General features: G+C 40.0%; 1 protein-coding gene and 1 long non-coding RNA gene across 2 annotated transcripts; one reads left to right on the top strand and one right to left on the bottom strand.

Annotated features, from left to right (window-relative positions):
* Positions 1–3,252: 3,252 nt before the first annotated feature.
* On the top strand, positions 3,253–4,673 carry LOC309477450. The gene is made up of 3 exons (XR_014198641.1): positions 3,253–3,301; positions 3,994–4,162; positions 4,550–4,673. It is a non-coding gene; the product is annotated as an uncharacterized lncRNA (long non-coding RNA).
* Positions 4,674–16,742: 12,069 nt separating this feature from the next.
* On the bottom strand, positions 16,743–17,672 carry LOC309477534 (olfactory receptor 13H1-like; the record flags this gene model as incomplete). The annotated part of the gene is made up of 1 exon (XM_082140812.1): positions 16,743–17,672. The coding sequence occupies one exon, from the start codon at positions 17,670–17,672 to the stop codon at positions 16,743–16,745; it is 930 nt and encodes a 309-aa protein (XP_081996938.1).
* Positions 17,673–21,321: the final 3,649 nt, after the last annotated feature.

The raw sequence follows: 21,321 nt of genomic DNA, 5'->3' as shown, positions 1-21,321 counted from the left end.
GACACTGATATTGAAAGACGTACTTGCGGCGCTTTTGGAGAGCAGCGACGACGATGAACGAGTTTCCGAGCCTGATGGATTTTCTTCTGATGAAGATGAGGATTATGATCACAGAAGAGATCCAGTTGAAGACGGGTAAGCATATTTATTTTAGTAAAAACCTTGTTCGCATGGTGCACTTTGTGCTAGGCTAACTGTGACCATCTTGGCTAAAATAAGCTGCGCTGTGCTGCTTTGTGTAACTTATCTGAACTTGTGCCTTATGCAAAGTGTTTACTTTATGTAAAAGTTATTTTCTTGCGTAAAACTGGGGTAAGTTACACTTACAAATAGTAACGTTGTAGGCATGTAGGCTGTTCTTGGTGGTCTCCTTTTGATAACTAATGTAATATTACTTCACCTCAATTCACAATTTGAATAACATTATCTCTTGTAGTGATGCATCGATATGTTTTGGCAATTGACTATTTTATCATATTTTTTTATACTTGTATAGATGTGGCTTGATCTTTCATATAATTTTATTTATTTTTGTTTAGTAGGCCTATATTTATACTGAATATAAAATTGTAAATCTCTGTAGAGTTTTGAAATGGAAGAGACAGTATTCACACATCTCATTCAGGTGTTATTTGCTGTGATTTGGGGTGGACAGGAGTGTGTGAGTGAGTGGAATCTGGAATGAAGAGAAGAGAGGTGTAAACTTTATTTCAATGAAATTGATAATGCAAGTCCTGACTTATTTGTTTTTGTGTTTTTTTTTTTCAGAGGATTCACAGCTACCAGGGCCCACTGTAACACAGGCAGCCTCACCTGTGCCTGTCACCAGGTCACCACCAGCCCCTACACCGCAGTCATCATCGCCACCCCGGCCAGCCAAGAGGTCCCGTACCCCCCAGCATCAACCAGCACCCCCACCTACACAGCAACCATCATCACCAGCCCGGCCAGCCAAGAGGTCCCGTACCCCCCAGCATCAACCAGCACCCCCACCTACACAGCAACCATCATCACCAGCCAGGCCAGCCAAGAGGTCCCGTACCCCCCAGCATCAACCAGCACCCAAACCTACACAGCAGCCAGCTCCACTGTCTTGGAAGACGGAAAAAGACCCAGACATCGCTCCCCCTGTCTCCAGGTTTCAACCAGCTCGAACACCAGGGCCACAGGTCAGCTCCACTTCCACATATACACCCCTCGACCTCTTCAAACTTTTCTTCCCTGTACAAACCATACAAACACTGTGCCAAAACACAAACAAACAGGCTGCTAAACAAATGGCACAGGGAAAGAAATATAAATGGTTAGATGTGAACATAGGGGAGTTTTACAAGTACATTGGACTGCTTCTGTACATGGCCATGGTGAAACTCGACAGCATTGCAGATTACTGGAGACAGAATCACTTCTTTTCTTTGCCAATTCCAGTACAGATCATGCCACGGGACAGATACAGAGCACTTTCTTGGAACCTTCACCTTAGCGACCCTGAAGAGGATGTCCAGAACGACAAAAAAAAGGGCACAGCCGACCATGACAAACTTTTCAGACTGAAACCCCTGATGAACACCATCAAAAATGCCTGCAAGTCATTTTATCATCCTCACAGAGATGTGGCTGTGGATGAAAGAATGGTTGCATCAAAGGCCAAAACTGGGATGACGCAGTACATGAAGGCAAAACCGATAAAGTGGGGATTCAAGTTGTTTGTCTTGGCAGACTCACGGAATGGCTATACAGTGGACTTTTCCGTTTACACCGGCAAAAGTGACGTCCCCTCTGGACATGGCCTTTCCTATGATGTTGTGATGTCCCTGGTACAACCAGGTTACCTTGGCACGGGCTACCACATTTACATGGACAATTTTTATTCTAGCCCCAAGCTCTTCAGGTCTCTCCATGAGCAAAAATGTGCTGCCTGTGGGACCTACAGGGAGAACCGCAAGGACTGCCCTCGTACAACAAATAACGCCCTCACAAAAATATCAGAAAGAGGCTCCATAAGATGGATCCGGGACGGCCCCCTCATCTATGTGAAATGGATGGACACGAGGGAAGTATCAGTCTGCTCCACACTTCACACAGCATACTCTGGTAACGCTGTGCAGAGCAGGGTGAAACAACAAGATGGCTCTTGGACAAAGACATCAATCCCCTGTCCCACACCAGTTATGGAGTACAATGCACACATGGGGGGAGTTGATCATTCAGACCAGCTCATTCAGTATTACTCTGCACAACACAAAACAATGCGCTGGTACAGACACCTGTTTTACCATTTTTTGGACATTGCCACCACCAACAGCTACATCCTCCACAAGGAACTCTGTCTGGCCCAGCAAACAACACCCATGACACACAGAGCTTTCATGGAGGAGCTGACTGTTGAACTCTGTGGTAAGCCTCTCCACACTGCTCCGGTCCCGGTACCTGCAGGTCATATTCCTGTGCCAATTGCCGTTCATGCAGCAGATTCTTCCACAAAAGCCACCACAGGTGTGCACATTGCCAAAGCCAAGGCCAGAGAAAGGACACACCTTGGAAGTGCAGGGAGTGTGATGTTGCGCTTTGCGTGCAGCTGGACAGAAACTGTTTTGCAGCATGGCATGACAGCTGAAAAACTGAAACATTAAAACATGCACATTGTGTAAATATTGTAAATAGTGGTGGGTTTCTGTGTTATTTCTTATTTATAGTTCATCTTTGGTTTGAAATTTTTTTTTTTGAAAAGTTTATCCCTCTCTCTCAAGTTTGCGAGGTAGGGCTGGAACTACTCAGTCCAGGTGGCCAAACACCGTCCGCACCATTAGATTTGTCTATCATACTTAATCACATTACACCCTTGAATGGAGACTCTCTGTCTCGGTCATACATTCAGTCACATTAACTTTTGTCCGGTCATATACAAGGACATACACATACATATATTAATAAGAATATGTATCGACACCACATTAATCTAATTACCATCATATTTCTAAGATTCTATGAATATTATCTATAAATATAAAGTGCAAACATAATAGAACATTACATTTCTTCCACACGGCCAAGAAACGGGCTGCACAGCGTCCTGAAGATCAAGATCAAGGCCAGTCTGTGCCTTCGGGTAGTAACGTTAGTACCGCTACAGTTGAATGTCCAACAAAGAAACTTAGGTCCAGGACCAGCCTGCCAGTAGCTTGTGTTGGTCCTGTGCTTCCTGCCTTGTGCATAATTTGTAAGAAAACGGACAAGTACATTACTGTGGGAGGCAAACGCCAGAAGGACTATCTTTCACAGGCAGAAACGTTGTCAGCAGGTAGGTAAAAACAAAACACACTTTTGAACTTTGAAGTTTTATGCCCTTATGCTGGGTACCATGGCTAATGTAATGGGAGATTTTTGATTTTCATTACTTACTTTGATTTTCATTACATACACAGGATTGACTTCTATGAGTGCTGCTGACCATGTGATATAATGATTGATGTGGAACTTCTGTGAGGCAGGAGAAGAGGAGGAGACGTGGGTTTTCGGCAGAGGCCCTGACCCCTAAGGTCAAAGGGTGTCCAATTTAGGACTTGCAGGCTCTAAGTTAAGCTAAACTAAAGTTCATTGTATAATAGGATCACTGGAGTGTCTTATCCATCTATGGAGTGTTTAAAGAACCTTGGAGATAACAATAACAGTATAAAGACTGGCCTGCCCTTCTCTCCTCGTCGCACTTGAGCCACAGACTGTACCTACCTCTGTGGGTCTCAACTGGGCCTTCTTGCAAGAAATAAATTACTTTTCAAATGATTATTTGATTCCAGACTGTCTCTTATGCCAAAGATGATTGTTTAGAGAAAAACTGCCATAACACTAACTTTCAATTAAAATTACATAATTTACTTAATGTTTATTTTACAGAGTCAGATTTGCATTGTTTTGCATACAGCCAGAACACTCAATATTGTTCAACAATTAACACAGTTTTTGCTTAATGGTTTTTATTTTTGTAATTTACAGGCCAGTTGCTGAAAGCTGCTGAGATGAAGGAACACACTAGCATTCTTGTGCATATTCGAGACAAAGACTGTGTGTCTCTGGAGGTGCGATACCACAAGTCCTGTTATAGACAGTACACCAGGTTCTTGACAAAGTCTAGTGCAACAGTTACTGGGACCTCAGAAGAACAGTGAGTTATTATATTTCATTATTAAATAATAATTCATAATTCCCTCATATTTTCACATTTCAAAAGAAAAGCATTGACCATCTATATTGTCGATTTGTCTGTAAACACAGTCTTGACTGCACAACTATTACAACAGCAATTCAAAATGACAAAATGTTTAATGAGTTGTTAAGGTAGAAGAAACTAGAAATATATATATATATATATATATTTATTTATTTTTTATTATTTTTTTTGAATAATAATAAATAAATACAAATCTCAAATCACTTTGTCAGCTTTCGATTTGCTACTATTTATACTACATTTAAAATTGAAGCCATTGTGCAATAGTTATGGCACATAAAGTAATACATATTTTCTGTTTTTAATGTGTTTTCTTTTCAGAAATGAGCCAACCTTCGATGCCAGCTACAAGATCTTCTGTGAGAGGATCATCCGCCATAGAATAATTGTAAACCAAGAGGTGTTGACAATGACGCAGCTAAGAAGGATCTTTTTAAATCTGGTGAAAAAAAAGCTTACGATCTCAGAATTCATCCTGTGAAAACTGTTTTGAAATTGGACATTGTGTTACCATAGAAACGGTACTCTAAATTATTTTATCAGGCTCCTCCCCTTTTGGGCGTCATCATGTTTCATAATTTATGATCAAAATATTTTCTAATCTTGACATTACACATATTGTCAGAAAGGTCTGAGTCTCAAGGTTGCATATTTTGTGACAGAAGTGATAGTTGGACAGAAATTTATTAATTTGTTATGGTAGAATGCATACAGTTAAATTCAATGGAATTCAATGACACCCGGTGGCTATTTTTGGTAATACGCCTAAACAAAATCTCATGGGAACTTCAATTTTTGTGATATCAACTTCAAATTTGGAACACAACTTGGTTAGATATGTGGCTTTGATTTTATAGTATATATATTTTTTTTTTAAGTGCTTTCACTTCAGTAATAATCTGCATTTTTTCCCTTTAAAACAAGACCAAACTTGGGTCTATACTCCAAAGCATTCTTGAATTACAACCATTTAAGCTTGAATAGTGCATTTTAATGTCCATTCTCAAAAAGGGGGGTGACAGCTAAGGGGTTACAGTGCGGCATTAATATTAAAGATGCTTCTATGTGACTCTCCCGGTATGACATGCCCGTGGCCACCCACGTCAGATGATTTAAATGTGAGCAAAGCAAAATCTGTTGTGCCAGTTGAACTGTACAATCTGATTTCCTGGATTATTGGTGCAACTGAGGAACCAACACTGGCCCATTATGTTGATATTCCATATGATTTGAACCTAAAAGTGATATCTATCTGTCAAGACATTGTTTATCTTGCATATAAGGGCCCGAAGGCAGACCCCTAAATCATTGTGTTTTGGTCTAACGGTTCGCCATTTAACAGGTTCATCACAAATTGTCACTTCTAAATAGACTAGGACATTTTGCATCATGGGACACGATTGTCAGTCTAGACACTAACCTTGCCCAACTTCAACTAGTAGAGGGTAGAGACAAAATACCAAAGGGATTCTCAAAGAAGGTTCCTACAATACTTGTGTGGGACAATATTGACTTTGGGGAGGAGACACTGTCAGGTCGTGGAACCAGCTGAATGGGCGGAACGCTTTTTAGAGAAGATAAGGCAACGTTTTTTTTTATTTTAGCACAATTCACACCCCGCAGTAATTCAGGAGAAAAAATCTTCAAATGCTCCACGTGAAAAGCTTCCAACCTTTTACTATTGACTTATAAAGCCCTAAACGACTTATAAAGCCCTAAACGGCTTAGCTCCAGTCTATTTAACGGATCTTCTATCGCCCTATAATCCATCGCGCTCTTTAAGATCACTAAATTCAAGGCTTTTGGTCATACCTAGGATATTCAGAACCACCAAAGGAGGGAGAGCATTTTCACATTTGGCTCCAAAACTCTGGAATAGTCTTCCTGATACTGTTCGTTGCTCAGACTCGCTCTCCCAGTTTAAAACTAGATTAAAGTCGCATCTCTTCAGCCAGGCATTCATATAATCCCACAGTTCAAACTACAATCCGGCCTCTAGCTCATAAATGCCAGAGGAGAACTGGCCCCCGACTGAGCCTGGGTTCTCCCAAGGTTTTTTTTCTCCATTAGGTCACCTGATGGAGTTTTAGGACATCATTAGGTCACTTGATGGAGTTTTTCGGTTCCTTGCCACTGTTGCCTTTGGCTTGCTCAGTTGGGGATATTTTGGGGATATTTAATTTAATTTTATCAATCAATAAATTCCTCTTGAAATAAACTTTGTTGTATTATTTAAATTTAATACTGTGAAGCTGCTTTGATACAATCTGTATTGTGAAAAGCGTTATACAAATAAACTTGACTTGATGTAACAGGGTTAAAAAAATCAATAAATAAAATAAAATAAAATAAATGTTCCTATAAATGTTATGTCTTTCACCAAAATTACTGTTTTGTTCATCTAATAACTGTTTGGTGACCCCTTGTGGCGACATGAGTAATTAGTGGGTAATTTGCCCTTTCACTTGTGAGGCCACACCCCTACCCCAGGGGGGTAATCGAGCTCTCGATTTCCGTACCACCCCCGGCGGCCGCCATTGGCTAACAAGCCTTCACCTGCTGTTAGCATCCCATTGACTCCCATTCATTTTGGCGTCACTTTGACAGCGAATAACTTTACATCTGAGGCGTTTAAAGACTCCATTTGTCCATTATTTATTTCTAAAGAAACACGACAATGTATAAAATGCTCCATTACCTTGTATCTTACGTTATGGCCCCGTAGAAGCAGTTTTTGTAAAAACAGGCTAACGATTGCGTCATAACCACGCGACTCTCTGGAAATTACCGTAGAGACAGGAGGAGAAGCTCGCAGTCAATCGGGGGACGTGGAGGCATAAAGTCAAGGGAGAAGCCCATAGAGAATCGTAATGTTTCTCCTGCTCCTAGCTCATGGACAGCTCCTACTCACACTCTCCGTCTCTGCAAGTTTCGGAAGGGAATGATTCAGATTTCTCTTGGCACAGCTCCTAGAAGACTTACAACTGTCAGACAGGCTGCTCACGTCACATCCACGTCGTCAAGCTCAGTTTGAGTCTGCGCAGTTCGCTCGGCAATCAGGAAATGAGTGCTTCTAATTTGCTTCACTTTTCTCCGTTGAAACCTATGGGGTCGCTGTGTCCAGTTTATATACTGTCTATGCCCTACCCCCAGCAGAGAAAGTTATCCGATGCTGAAGATGGTGGTAGGTAAAATGTGCTCCGGTGAAATGAGTGTTTTTGTAACTAAATATTTGTTAATTTCACGAATAATATTGAGAATAGAGTTTGTGGATGTTATGTAACAATATATAAATTGATGTTGATTGTATGTGACTAACTTTGTGAAGTTTGGATGCAACTTTCTCAATATGTGCGTTGCATGGCTGACGCCATCTTTTCAAATCAAACGCAAATGAATCTCTCATTTTTGTTTGCTTTTGTAGATGCATGTATGTGTAAATGCCCACTGTCGCCAGAGGATATATGTTTTTCCTTGTGTTACAGGTATGCTTTTATTTTTGATTCTTGACTGTTAAAACGGTTCTATTAAGACAAATTTGCGCTGCGTCGCAGTATGTTGTTTTAAGCAATGGCAGAGAAAGTTATCCGATGCTGAAGATGGTGATGCATGTATGTGTAAATGCCCACTGTCGCCAGAGGATATATGTTTTTCCTTGTGTTACAGTAAACAACGCATGAAACGCAGTTCTCCGTGTCCGTCTGTGATTTGAGTGCTGTCGGATGAGAAGCGTTACACTGGTGCCGTGACTCGTCGCATCGTGAAGATCTGCACGACGCAGATTGCCGTGTGGTTGCTGATTCTTCATCTACTTCATATTTTCATCACGAAATTGAGAGAACTGAACGAATAGTGGACTGGTTAGTTGTTCCTTTTGCACTCTGACAGGTACTTTTCAAAACAAGTGGAACCTTTGGTGATCTTTGGACTCAATTCGCCATTTTATGTTTTTGTAATCGAATTCCATCCGTTTTATGCAAGTTTATTTTTCGTTTTTTGTACTTGCGATTTAAAAAAAAAAAAAAAAAAAAAAAAAAATCCATTTTCTTTATTTTATTTTTTTCTCTCTCAAAAAAAAAAAAAAAAAAAAATCCATTTTCTTTATTTTATTTTTTTCTCTAAAAAAAAAAAGATTTTTTTTCTTTCTCCCCCCTATCCACATTGATTTAATGGCTGGGAAATTTTCTTCAGATTATGATGCTACTAGCCCATTTGTCCCTAGAGGGAGAGGTGTTTTACTTTCTGGGTTGAATGATGGTGGCATGACACGCAATGAGTCATTTTGTGGAGGGGGTGGCAATCTGCAGTTTATGTGTGATCGTGAAAAGGGTACAGGGCGTGGACATACTACAACAAATCCGAGACAATTTTTGGGTGATGGGCCTTTTGTTTCCAGTCCAAGAGCTGACAATACTGACCATGCATTGCAACAATTGACAGATATGATGGGTAGACTCGGAACCCAAATTGGTGATTCGATCATGGCGAGACTCGCTGAAACAGGAGTTGTAAATGCAAATTGTAACTCGCAAGTTAGCAGAGATACAGGCTTTGATAACGTCAGTCAAAATACGCCTCAAGTCACAGTTCATGTTAAAACAGACAGAGAGCCAGTGTCATTTAAAGGTGACGGCTCTGATAAATATTCTGTCTGTGATTGGATTGAATTGACAAAATCTCAACTAAACAAACAGAAGTGTTCAGTATCCGACCAAGCTGACGAGATAATGTCGAGATTAATGGGCAAGGCAAGGGACATCGTTAAAATTGGGTTGCGGAGTGATGTTTCTCTGGATGTGGTGCGTAACCCTGACATAATCTATTCCATACTGCTCAAGTATTTCAGTGATGCTTCTTCTTGTTTGCCTCTGGCTGATTTTTATTCAACATGTCCAGAGCCAAATGAAAATCCAGTCGATTACTGGATCAGGCTTAACAAAGCAGCTGATTTGGCTGAGGAAGGGTTGCGCAGACAGGGTAGAGTTATGGATAATATTAGCATGGAAGTGGCACGTATGTTTGTGAAACAATGCCCTGACCCTGAGTTATCATGCCTCTTTAAGTGCAAGCCGATTGATGAGTGGAATGCAAGAGACATTCAGCGGCGGCTGGATGATTACCAGAGAGACAAAAGAACGCCATTGAGACAGAATAGTCCTCATCTCCGTAACCTTGCTGCTGTCGTTCAGTGCAATGACCAATCACGGCCGTCTGAACATTTGAACTGTTCCAATGTTTCCCTTTCTGCTGACAGTAAGTCATGTGGTACTCATTGTACTGATCCGGTCACTTCCATGGCACAAAGTGTGCGAAAGCCAGATGGGGAGATCTTCGGCCGCATGATAAGTATGCTGGAACAAGTGCTAGAGAAGGTGGAGCAAAATAGCAATGTTCGTCCTTCGCACAGTGCTACTTTTAGACAAGGTGATAGAGCGAGAATATGTGATGTTTGTCAAGCGTGAACACATTCCACCAAAACTCATTGCCTTCGAGAAAGACTGTGTTTCTCTTGTTTTTCCTCAGGACACTCTCACAATGCATGTCCACACAGAGTGTCTGCCCAGCGCAGTCCGACTGGGGGAAACTAATGGACCCGTATATGGTGGGGGGGTGTATGGGTCTAAGCGACGACTCCCATATGGCTGATGTTGACGTTGAAGCTGAATTTACTTTGATCAAAGACTTTTGTGATTCGACTGGAAATGTCATTGTGCAGAACACCAGCAAAATATGCAGAAGCGATAGTTTGTTTTACACACCAGTTATCGTGGGGAACAAGTTAACTCTTGGTGGCATGCTCGATAGCGGGTCAATGGCCTGCACAATGAGTGAAAGGGCTGAGGCCAAACTACTTGATGCTGGTGTGTTGCAAAAAGAGAATAAATTCAATTTTGATGTAGTCCTAATAGGCTGTGGCGGTAGTCGAGTGAAGCCTAAATCTACTTATGATGTTGAAATGGAAGTGTATGGCTGCAAGATCATTGTGCCTACCCTGGTTGTTCCAGGCCAATTGGATGAACTTATAATCGGAACAAACGTGATCAAACATGTGATCCATCAGTCTAAACATTGTGCTGCATACTGGAAAGCATTGTCGAATCCATGTTGGAATGCCGGTTTAGAATCTGAACGGTTTCTTTCCATGTTAGCAGGGGTGGAACGTTGGAAGGGTGGGGAAATCCCAGACAAGATTGGTACAGTCAGATGTACTTCAGCAGTGTGTCTGGAACCTGGCTGTGAATACCTGTTGTGGGGAAAACTGGATAAGTCTTGTGCCATTTCCCCAGGTAGTACTGTGATAACTGAACCTACTACTTCCAGATCAGCTCCCAGACATGTGTTAGTGGCTAGACTTGTCACACCTTTGTGGGGTGACGGATGGGTGCCACTAAAGCTCATTAACATGTCTCATCAGCAAATTTTGTTGAGACGTAATGCAAAGATTGCTGATGTGTTTGCATGTGAGGCACTTGAAGATATGGAAGATGTTGTACCTACAGGTAAAGATGTTCCTCTGTTGAGCTGTTCTCAGGTGGCTGACTCCACATCAAGCCAGGATAGAGGGGAGAATGCGTTAAATGAGCATCTGCTAAATGTTGGTCTGGGTGGGCTGGACATTGACTCATGTGAGGTTTCTGAAGGTTGTCGGAAACAACTTCTGGACCTCGTTTTGCGGTACGAGGATATTTTCTCCCGCCATCATCTTGATTGTGGTAAGGCTGAGGGATTCATGCACAGAATTCCCCTCACTGATGCCAGACCTTTTCGCTTGCCATACCGGAGAGTGCCCCCGAGTCAGTATCAGGTTCTTCGCAAAGTACTTAATGAGATGGAGGAGAGAGAGATAATTCGAAAGTCTACCAGCGAATTTGCCTCTCCACTGGTGCTGGTTTGGAAAAAGAATGGGGACCTACGTATCTGCACTGATTTTAGGTGGCTGAATAAAAGAACGTCCAAAGATGCGTACCCACTTCCCCACCAGGCTGATTGCTTGGCTGCACTAGGTGGTAATTGTTTGTTCAGCACCATGGATCTCACATCAGGATTTTACAACATGCCCTTGCATGTTGATGACAGGAAATACTCAGCTTTCACAACCCCGATGGGGTTATACGAATATAACCGCCTTCCACAGGGTTTATGTAATAGTCCTGGTAGTTTTATGAGAATGATGACTGCGATTTTTGGTGATCAGAACTTCTTAAGTCTCCTCTGTTATCTTGACGATCTTCTCGTTTTCGCCCCTGATGAGAAGATTGCGTTGGAGCGACTGGAAATGGTCTTTAGCAGATTGCGTGGGCACAACTTGAAGCTGTCACCAAAGAAATGCTATTTTCTCAAAAAATCTGTGAAATTTCTCGGGCACATAGTTGATGAGATGGGTGTCTCTACTGACCCTTGTAAAGTTGAGAGTATTGCAAGAATGACTTGCACTGATCTGATGGAACAGGATGGTGTGACTCCTAGTCAGAAACATATAAGGTCATTTCTTGGCATGGTAAATTATTACCAACATTTCATACCCAAATACTCATCCATTGCTAGACCTCTCTTTGCATTGCTTACAGGACAGACGAGGAAGTCTAAGGGTGGCTGGAGGTTGAAGAGATCTTCACAGGCCCATAAGCTGAGTCGTGAGCACTGGACTGGAGATCATGTCAGGGCCTTTGAGATGTTGAAGTCGTCCCTTCTTAATAGTGTGGTTCTGGCACATCCTAACTTTGATAAGCCTTTTGTGCTTTCCACTGATGCTTCATTGGATGGCATTGGGGCTGTTATTTCTCAAGTGCAAGAGGGCGACACTATTGCTAGACCAATCGCATTCGCTAGTAAATCGCTGTCTCGGTCTCAGAGGAACTATCCTGCTCATAGATTAGAATTTCTGGCCTTAAAATGGGCAGTGTGTGACAAGTTCAGCCATTGGCTAAGAGGTAACAAATTCACTGTCTGCACTGATAATAATCCGCTGACCCATATTATGACCAAGCCAAAATTGGATTGTTGTGAGCAGAGATGGGTGGCGAAGTTAGCCAGCTATGATTTCGACATCAAATATGTCCCAGGCTCTCAGAATTCAGTTGCTGATGCTTTGAGCCGTGTGCCCTTTGTGAATGTGGGTCACAGGTTGCTGAATGAATCGTTTGCTCGTCTTAGGTGCAATATGAAGGAGATGTCTGATGGCTCTGTGCAGAATGCTTTTAGGCAGGCAGCGAATGGAGCTGATCATTTCACTCACATTAATTCTGTCGTCCAGAATTCTACATTTGTGTCAAGTGATGTTGTTTCAGCGGTCCTGCAGTCTCACAATGAGTGGGAAGCTGGTGTTCGAGTCCGCGCTCTGACAACTTTGCAGAGTTTGCCCCAGATGGTTGACATTGATTTAGATTTTTCACCTGCTTATTCGGTGAAGGAACTTTGTGACAAACAACACAGTGACAGAATTCTCTCGTGTTTTGGAGTATGTGGAGAGATGCCGTAGGCCTTCGAGGAGAGAGAGAGCAAATGAGCCTGCTGCAGTTGTGAGATATTTGAAGCATTGGGAGAAACTTAAGATTGTCGATGGGGTGCTTTACAGGGTGTCTAGGGACAGCTTGATGAGGATGAAGCGATTTCAGTTTGTGGTACCAGACTCTCTCAGAGCCGAGGTGATGAAAGGCACTCATGACCACGCAGGTCATCAGGGTCAGTTCAGAACCCTCAGCCTGGTGAGACAACGTTTTTTCTGGTTGCATTTAGACAGGGATGTCCGTGAATATGTGCGTCATTGCCAACGATGTGTCGTCAGTAAGACTGTTGAACCTGATGGCAGAGCTCCTCTGGTGAATATACAGTCCGGCAGGCCTCTGCAGATTGTTTGCATTGACTTCTGGTCAGCAGAAAATTCACAAAACAAATCTGTTGATGTCCTTGTTGTGACTGATCATTTCACTAGACTGGCACAGGCCTTCCCATGTAAAAATCAATCAGCCAAGGAGGTAGCCAGGGTTTTATGGGATAATTACTTCTGTGTCTACGGGTTTCCGGAGAGAATTCACTCCGATCAAGGAGCTAATTTTGAAAGTAACCTCATCAGTGAACTTCTCAAAGTTTCAGGTGTAAAGAAATCTCATACAACCCCGTATCACCCAATGGGAAACGGCGCTGTTGAACGTTTCAACAGGACGCTTGGTAATATGATTCGTGCATTACCCCCTGTTGAAAAACATGATTGGCCAAGACGGTTACAGACTCTCACTTTCATGTATAATTGCACAGTGCATGAGACTACAGGGTTTGCCCCTTTTTATCTCATGTTTGGGAGGGTCCCCCGTCTGCCTGTGGATATGATGTTTCGAAGTGTTTTGAGTGATTCAACATGATCAGATTTTTCTAAGTATGTGTCCACCTTGTCAAAGGATCTTTCTGAAGCTATGAACATAGCTCAAAAACTCGCTTCTAAGGAGCAACACCGCCATGCTGTGTTGTACAATAGAAAGGCAAAGGGGTCTGATATTGGCGTCTCTGATCGTGTGCTATTGGCAAACCGTGCTGAAAGGGGGAAGAAAAAAATTGCTGATCGTTGGGAATCAACTGTGTATAGTGTGGTTGAAAAATTTCCTAGCACAAACACATTCAGAATTCAGAATACTATCACTGGTCAGGAAAAAGTAGTTCACCGTAATTTGTTGTTATTGGCCAACTTTCTTCCAGTGACTGGTATTTGCTATAATGATTCAGGATCTCTGCCCTCTTCAAGTAATGCCGAAGTTGATGATCCTTCATCAATTGAGAATCCCCCTCTGCATGATACCAATTTGTGCAGTCAGGATGAGACTACTGTTGGTGGTGTTTCTGATGGCAGTTGTTCAGATGAGCCTGTCAATGCAAGTCTTAATGTTGATGTGAGTGTTGTCCCCATTCCGGATGAATCTTTGCCTACATTAGACGAATCTGATGTCTGTGAACGCACAGAAGCAACCTGTTCGGGCTCATGTGTCACTGACTGTGTTGGTAGAACTCTGGAATGGGTTTCTCAGTTACCTGATGATAACTCTGATCGAGCTGATCCTGATCTATCCAGCGAAGTGTCTCATCCTGTCAAAGTAACTAATGATTCTGATGGGATGGAAGGAATGTCAGTTGGAATTACTACTCTTCCAGAGCAGTCTTCTGTTATTGCTACACCACCAAACCTGCAGTGTGATCTAAGTGGTAGCCAGTCGGTTCAAGAGCAACTCAATGATGACATACCAAGTGGATTTGCTCGAGTGACATCCCGATTTGGACGTATTGTTAAGCCGGTGAACAGACTGATATATACTATGTCAAGACAAGATCTAAGTTATGACCCTAAAGGTTATGTTAAAACAATTTGTAAGTCAGTTGTTCAAGCTCTTCGAGAGTAGTGTTAAAAGCTTACACGATTTTTGTTTGTGAATGCTCTAATTCTGTGTGAACAAGTTTTTTTTTTTTTTACTTTCCTTTCTAAAAGTTGTAAGGAAATGTACACACTTGTGTTGTATAATCTGTGGCAGGGTAGTGGGGTGTAAAATGGGCACCCTGCAGCCAGTTGTGGGTTGGGACTATGGCGCCAGTCTCTTCTCATTTCGTCCTTATGGGATGCTTTGATAGTTGGCAGTTGTTTTTCATTGGAACCTGCTTGTCTTGGTGAACCTTTTGTGTGTATTTTGTTACTGAGATTTATAAAATTTTGGTGAAATTCAGCAGGGGTGGATGTAACAGGGTTAAAAAAATCAATAAATAAAATAAAATAAAATAAATGTTCCTATAAATGTTATGTCTTTCACCAAAAATACTGTTTTGTTCATCTAATAACTGTTTGGTGACCCCTTGTGGCGACATGAGTAATTAGTGGGTAATTTGCCCTTTCACTTGTGAGGCCACACCCCTACCCCCAGCAGAGAAAGTTATCCGATGCTGAAGATGGTGGTAGGTAAAATGTGCTCCGGTGAAATGAGTGTTTTTGTAACTAAATATTTGTTAATTTCACGAATCAGTTTGTGGATGTTATGTAACAATATATAAATTGATGTTGATTGTATGTGACTAACTTTGTGAAGTTTGGATGCAACTTTCTCAATATGTGCGTTGCATGGCTGACGCCATCTTTTCAAATCAAACGCAAATGAATCTCTCATTTTTGTTTGCTTTTGTAGATGCATGTATGTGTAAATGCCCACTGTCGCCAGAGGATATATGTTTTTCCTTGTGTTACAGGTATGCTTTTATTTTTGATTCTTGACTGTTAAAACGGTTCTATTAAGACAAATTTGCGCTGCGTCGCAGTATGTTGTTTTAAGCAATGGCAGAGAAAGTTATCCGATGCTGAAGATGGTGATGCATGTATGTGTAAATGCCCACTGTCGCCAGAGGATATATGTTTTTCCTTGTGTTACAGTAAACAACGCATGAAACGCAGTTCTCCGTGTCCGTCTGTGATTTGAGTGCTGTCGGATGAGAAGCGTTACACTGACTTGACTTGACTATTGTGTCAGTTGATTTTGATTAATATGCGCGAGGGAGAGAGAGCAAGACAGCGCTCGACGTGTTGTTTGAAGACGTCAGAGTGCGCGCACGCTTAGACGCTTAGTAAATACACGCTGAGTTTGGTCTAAAGCACACGGCGCAAGTGCACTTCTAGTGCATGTCCGAATCCACTTTTGCTAGTTTAATGATGGGGAAAATATTCAGCGCTGAAACTAGCAAAAAACACTTGACTCGCGCTTGGGCCCCTAGAGTTTTATGACTGAACTAGATATGAATTCAATTAAAAAGAACAAGGATACATATTAAAGCAATATACATATTAACCAATATACATATTAACCATATTAGGGGATACATTCCAGATTAATGAACCTCAGTATCTAATGGAGAATTGTCTATGTATAGTATGTCATCCAACTTTCAGTTGGATTTGGGTAGCTTATTTTGATTGTAACTACGTATAGCAAGATCGCAATACCCTCTACTGATATTGTATAATCACAACGGAAAGGCTGAAGGGTGAAGTATCCTTCTTATACAGTTGGGGAGTTGAGAATTTTGTGATCTAGGGATGACTCAATCAAAGCTCACAGAAGCTTCAAATGTTCTTGCTTTCTGTGCATGTGCAAATGCTGATGCACAATATTGCCTGTTTTTATTATTTACACCCATATTGCTTAATACATCCTCATTATCATATAAAGTAATTCAACACTTGAAATGATGAAAAGAACAAATTAACAGTAATTATTTATATTTATTTAATGTAGGCTACATCAGCTGCAAATTATGCATTCATTACTATGCTGATAGTTATCACATGTTTATGTTATAGGGCCTACATGTATTTACATGCGACCTGCTTTGTCTGCTATACCTATACACACAGGAAATTCTTGAGAAGAAATTAAAATACATATTGAAGTATTTACAATTTCAAATTTGCACTCAAATAAAATGTTTACATCATAACAGTGGCTAATTTATTGCATAAATTAATATTTTAATAAATTAAAATCAGCTAGAATTAACTTTTTTTTACGCAAAGTTTTAACATTCTTTGTCTTATTACCTTGGCTTGTAAACCATATATTATGGGATTCAATCCTGGTGGTATAACATGAAACATTACATTCCCGAACTTCCTACTCTCAGCATATTCTGGGAAACGATGGAGAAATATTGGTACAAATCCACAGATCTGCATGATAATATAAACAGCTAAGTGAGTGCTGCAGGTTTTAATGGCTTTGCTGTTGGTTGCTTTGTTTTTGCTTTTTATACATACCATCGCTATTCTGAGATATGTCAATAACACCCACCCCAATGAGGAGGTGAGTAAAGCCACAGTAAAACTTAATCCATATACATTATTAATCACTGTATTTTCACAGGACAGTTTAAATAGTGAAGGGTTGTCACAAGAGTGGTTTGGAATGAATGATCTGCAGTGAGACAGACGCACACTGAGGCCGATCAGAATTCCCACCGGAACTACTGCAGCACCCCAGGCTCCTGCTGACAGTTTAACCATCATTTTATTGCTCATTATAGTTGAGTATCGCAGTGGATTGCATATGGCCACATATCTGTCAAAGGCCATGATCATTAAAATAGTATTGGAGGTTGTTCCATATAAATGTGTAAAAAAAGCTTGGAAAACACACTCCACATATGTAATGTAGCGCTCAGAGGGGTCTGTTAATAAGTCCTTCAGTAAACGTGGTATGAGGACAGTTGCTCCCATAATATCACTCACTGGCAAGTGACAGAAAAGAAGGTGCATAGGCTGGTGTAAACTTTTTTCTGCTGAGATCTGAATCAAAATCCAAATGTTAGACACCATTACAAAGACATAAGCTATCAACAGAAAAATGAACGTGAGCTTGCTGGACTGTGGTGTAACTTGAAGTCCCTCCACTAAGAGTACACTGTATCTGAATGTCAGGTTATCCATTTGTGACCTAAAGAAAACATACAAATTAAGTGACAAACACTGGTATTAATAGCATATTCTCTCAAAGCATTGCTACAGGTAGATCATATCTTCCAGAGCGCAGTCATATAATGTTCAAAAGATAATAACTAGGGTTTTCTTAGTAATGTCACGCTTATATTTCTATTTCTTCCTGTAGAAAGTCTACTCATTTTTTCAAGAGAATTTGACTTTTTTTCTCATTTACACTCGCTTACAGAACTCAAGCTATATTGTTGATCACTGTAAAATTATGTAACATAATTTTGAAATAATATGACTATATCTGAAATATTCTTAACTTACCAAGGACAATGACCGATAGTATACACAGTTGTCTCGTCACTTTATATACAGAGTCATCTAATCTATTAATCAGTGTTACTGAGTTATCATTTGTTATGAAGAGCACAATCTGCTTGTCTCAGGGTAGATTTAAACTGGCTTGACCATTTTATTTATATGTCACCACAACTTTTCGTCATACCCCAAGAGTGAAAATATACTTTTAGCTCTCTTTTCTGCGATTGGTGCACTGCTTGCCAGGGGTGTGTTTCTCAAAGGCATTTTTTTGCCAACAATGATTGCAAGTTTTGTTGTTACCATCAAAGTTCAATGATTTAGTGTTTCCCAAAACCATTATTCTAGTATATATTTGCAACAGCATTGCAAAATTGTGGTTGGAACTGCAGCTATGGAAGTAGAATAATGTCAAATGTTTTTGAAATAAAAAGCCTGTTGAATTGCACTACTTGAAAAAAAAAAGGCATTGCATTAACCATGCTTGCATTTTAATGCATTGTATTTTTAGTGCTTACATTTTTATGGGCTGAAATTCAACATGGTTTAATATTTAAGCTGTGAATATTTCAATTAAAAACATTTCAAACACCTTTTCATTATTAAAAATTCAATAATCCATATTCACCTTTCATATTTCACTTCCAAAATATTCAAACTGTTTAAAAATACAACCAATAATATTCAACAGGCAATTTTCGGTCCATTTTATTTCGCTTTGCAAATTCGTTTCCACAAATTCAGTGGTTCAAATTCTACAGTAAATTCAACATTGACGTCCAGGAACTGCAGGAAAAGCAGTAGATTGCCGAGCATACTCTCCATCTGCTGTTAGTCGACCTCACCATCAGATGGTGCAAAAGCGCTTGTTGCTGACGAAGACATTCATTCATAAAATGAAAATGATTATCTGTGTCAGTACATGCGGAAAAGATGATAAACACACAAAAGCTGTTTTTATGTTTCATTCAATAACTTCATTGTTACTTTCCCTGTGTATTCTACATGTCATCAGCTTTCTCTACCATGAACAGGATTATAATCGGTTTCCCTCAATACCTCATACTCAAGGATTCCCCTTCCGTTGATAGTGATATGAAAGACCAATCTTGCACCTTATTAGGGAAGTAGGCTGTAGGCTATTATATAGGCTACAGGCAAGAAGATGGACTCAGAATATGAACTTAACGCGCAAAGTTTCATGCTGAGCGTTTCGTGATATACTGGCATAAAATCAACACATATATAGAGTATGCATACGTGTATTGCATTAGCTTAAACTGTCACAGCACTTGCATATTGTCCTCCTATTGTTAGTTTAACTGTAAATCGCTTTGGATAAAAGCTTCTGCTAAATGACTAAATGTAAAAATTGGCTTGATATTGGACATTAGCACATTTAGGGACCGTCTCTAAAGTTGCATACAACATTGGCATACGTTTCTAACTTCAATAGCAAACTTAAATTTATTTGAATAAATATCAAAAATCCAAAGGGTGCGCATTATGCCTGACAGTAAATGAACACTTTACAGTTGGTTTTATGACTGTAAGTCGTTCTATTCAAATGCTATCGGAGTTAGAAACGTGTATACCAAAGTCGTATACACTTTAGAGACGGTCCCTAAATGTGCGAATGTCCAACATCAAGCCATCTGTATGCCAATCTATCACTGGGAAACGCTCAGCATTAAGCTTTGCGCGTTATTCTGAGTCCATCTGCTTGCCTGCAAGTTTGGTTTTTTACATCACTGTAGTCCATTAAGCTACGTTAAGCGTTGTATATGTCCAGCAGGGGAATCCTTAAGTATTGAGGGAAACCCTAATAGCCTGCATGCAGCACATCGCCACAATATAAAGTTAAGGCAACTAAACAACCAAGAGAAATATATGTCAACAGCAAAAATGTAACATTGGATCTGTATATCCGCATCGGGGAATAACATTATAATCTCGTTCACGGTAGAGAAAGATGCATGTAGGCTACTCAGGAAAAGTAACCGAGACACTGAATTTAACATAAAACAACCGTCATAATAATCACAAATACACTTACACTGCTGTAAATGAGTTTTATGAATGAATGACTTGTTCTAACTGTTGCTGGTCTTCAACAAGCGCTTTTGCACCATCTGATGGTGAGGTAGACTAACAGCAGATGGAGAGTATGCTCGGCAATCTACTGCTTTTCCTGCAGTTCCTGGACGTCAATGTTGAATTTACTGTCGAATTTGAACCACTGAATTTGTGGAAGCGAATTTGCAAAACGAAATAAAATGGACCGAAAATTGCCTGTTGAATATTATTGGTTGTATTTTTAAACAGTTTGAATATTTTGGAAGTGAAATATGAAAGGTGAATATGGATTATTGAATTTTTAATAATGAAAAGGTGTTTGAAATGTTTTTAATTGAAATATTCACAGCTTAAATATTCAACCATGTTGAATTTCAGCCCATAAAAATGTAAGCACTAAAAATACAATGCATTAAAATGCAAGCATGGTTAATGCAATGCCTATTTTTTTTCAAGTAGTGCAATTAAACAGGCTTTTTATTTCAAAAACATTTGACATTATTCTACTTCCATATGCAGCTCTCGACCTGTCGTTAGAAGCTTAGTTTGTAGTTAGAATGAGAGTTGAACTTAATTAGACTGTTAGACTTTGCCGTAATTTTACAGTTACTTACCGCAAAAAAGCCCAGTAAAATACCATTTATATTATTTACGGTTAACTACTGTAATATGCACTGCATTGTGGGTATTTTTATGAAATTTACAGTAACTTACTGTATATGGGAATTTGCAGTACTTTACTGTTTACGCAAAAGCAGTAGTACTACTGTAAATGAAGAAGACAGATTTCTTGAAGTGTGTATATGCATATGTTTTAGGCATATTGAAATATCATATGATAATGTTTTATAGTTTTTTCCTCCCATCTTGTTCTGCAGATGAAAATCATGAATCTACATTCTAATTTTTAAGCTATGCACACACTGGATGTTTAAAAGTAAAAAAAAAAATATAAAAAAAAACGTGGATGGAAGGATTTAAAATTAGTTATTAGAGAGAGACCAGAGTAATTTTTATATTAGCATTTTCTCCAATAACAAAATTATAATAATAATAAAATATATATATATACATATATATATTAGGGCTGGGAATCGATGAAAAAAAAATTAACTAATTAATTACATTTCTGTAATTAATTGCAATTAATTGCGCTTCCCCCAAGCTTGTAATCATCAATATTTAAACTTAGAATCACCTAATTAAACAACACAGGAAAAAAAGGGAACAGAAAATAGCCCTATATTAAAATATT

Source organism: Leuciscus leuciscus, assembly GCF_965113295.1.
Source record: "Leuciscus leuciscus genome assembly, chromosome: 16".
In the NCBI taxonomy this organism is placed as follows: Eukaryota; Metazoa; Chordata; class Actinopteri; order Cypriniformes; family Leuciscidae; genus Leuciscus; species Leuciscus leuciscus.
This window is presented reverse-complemented; position numbering and strand designations above follow the sequence as displayed.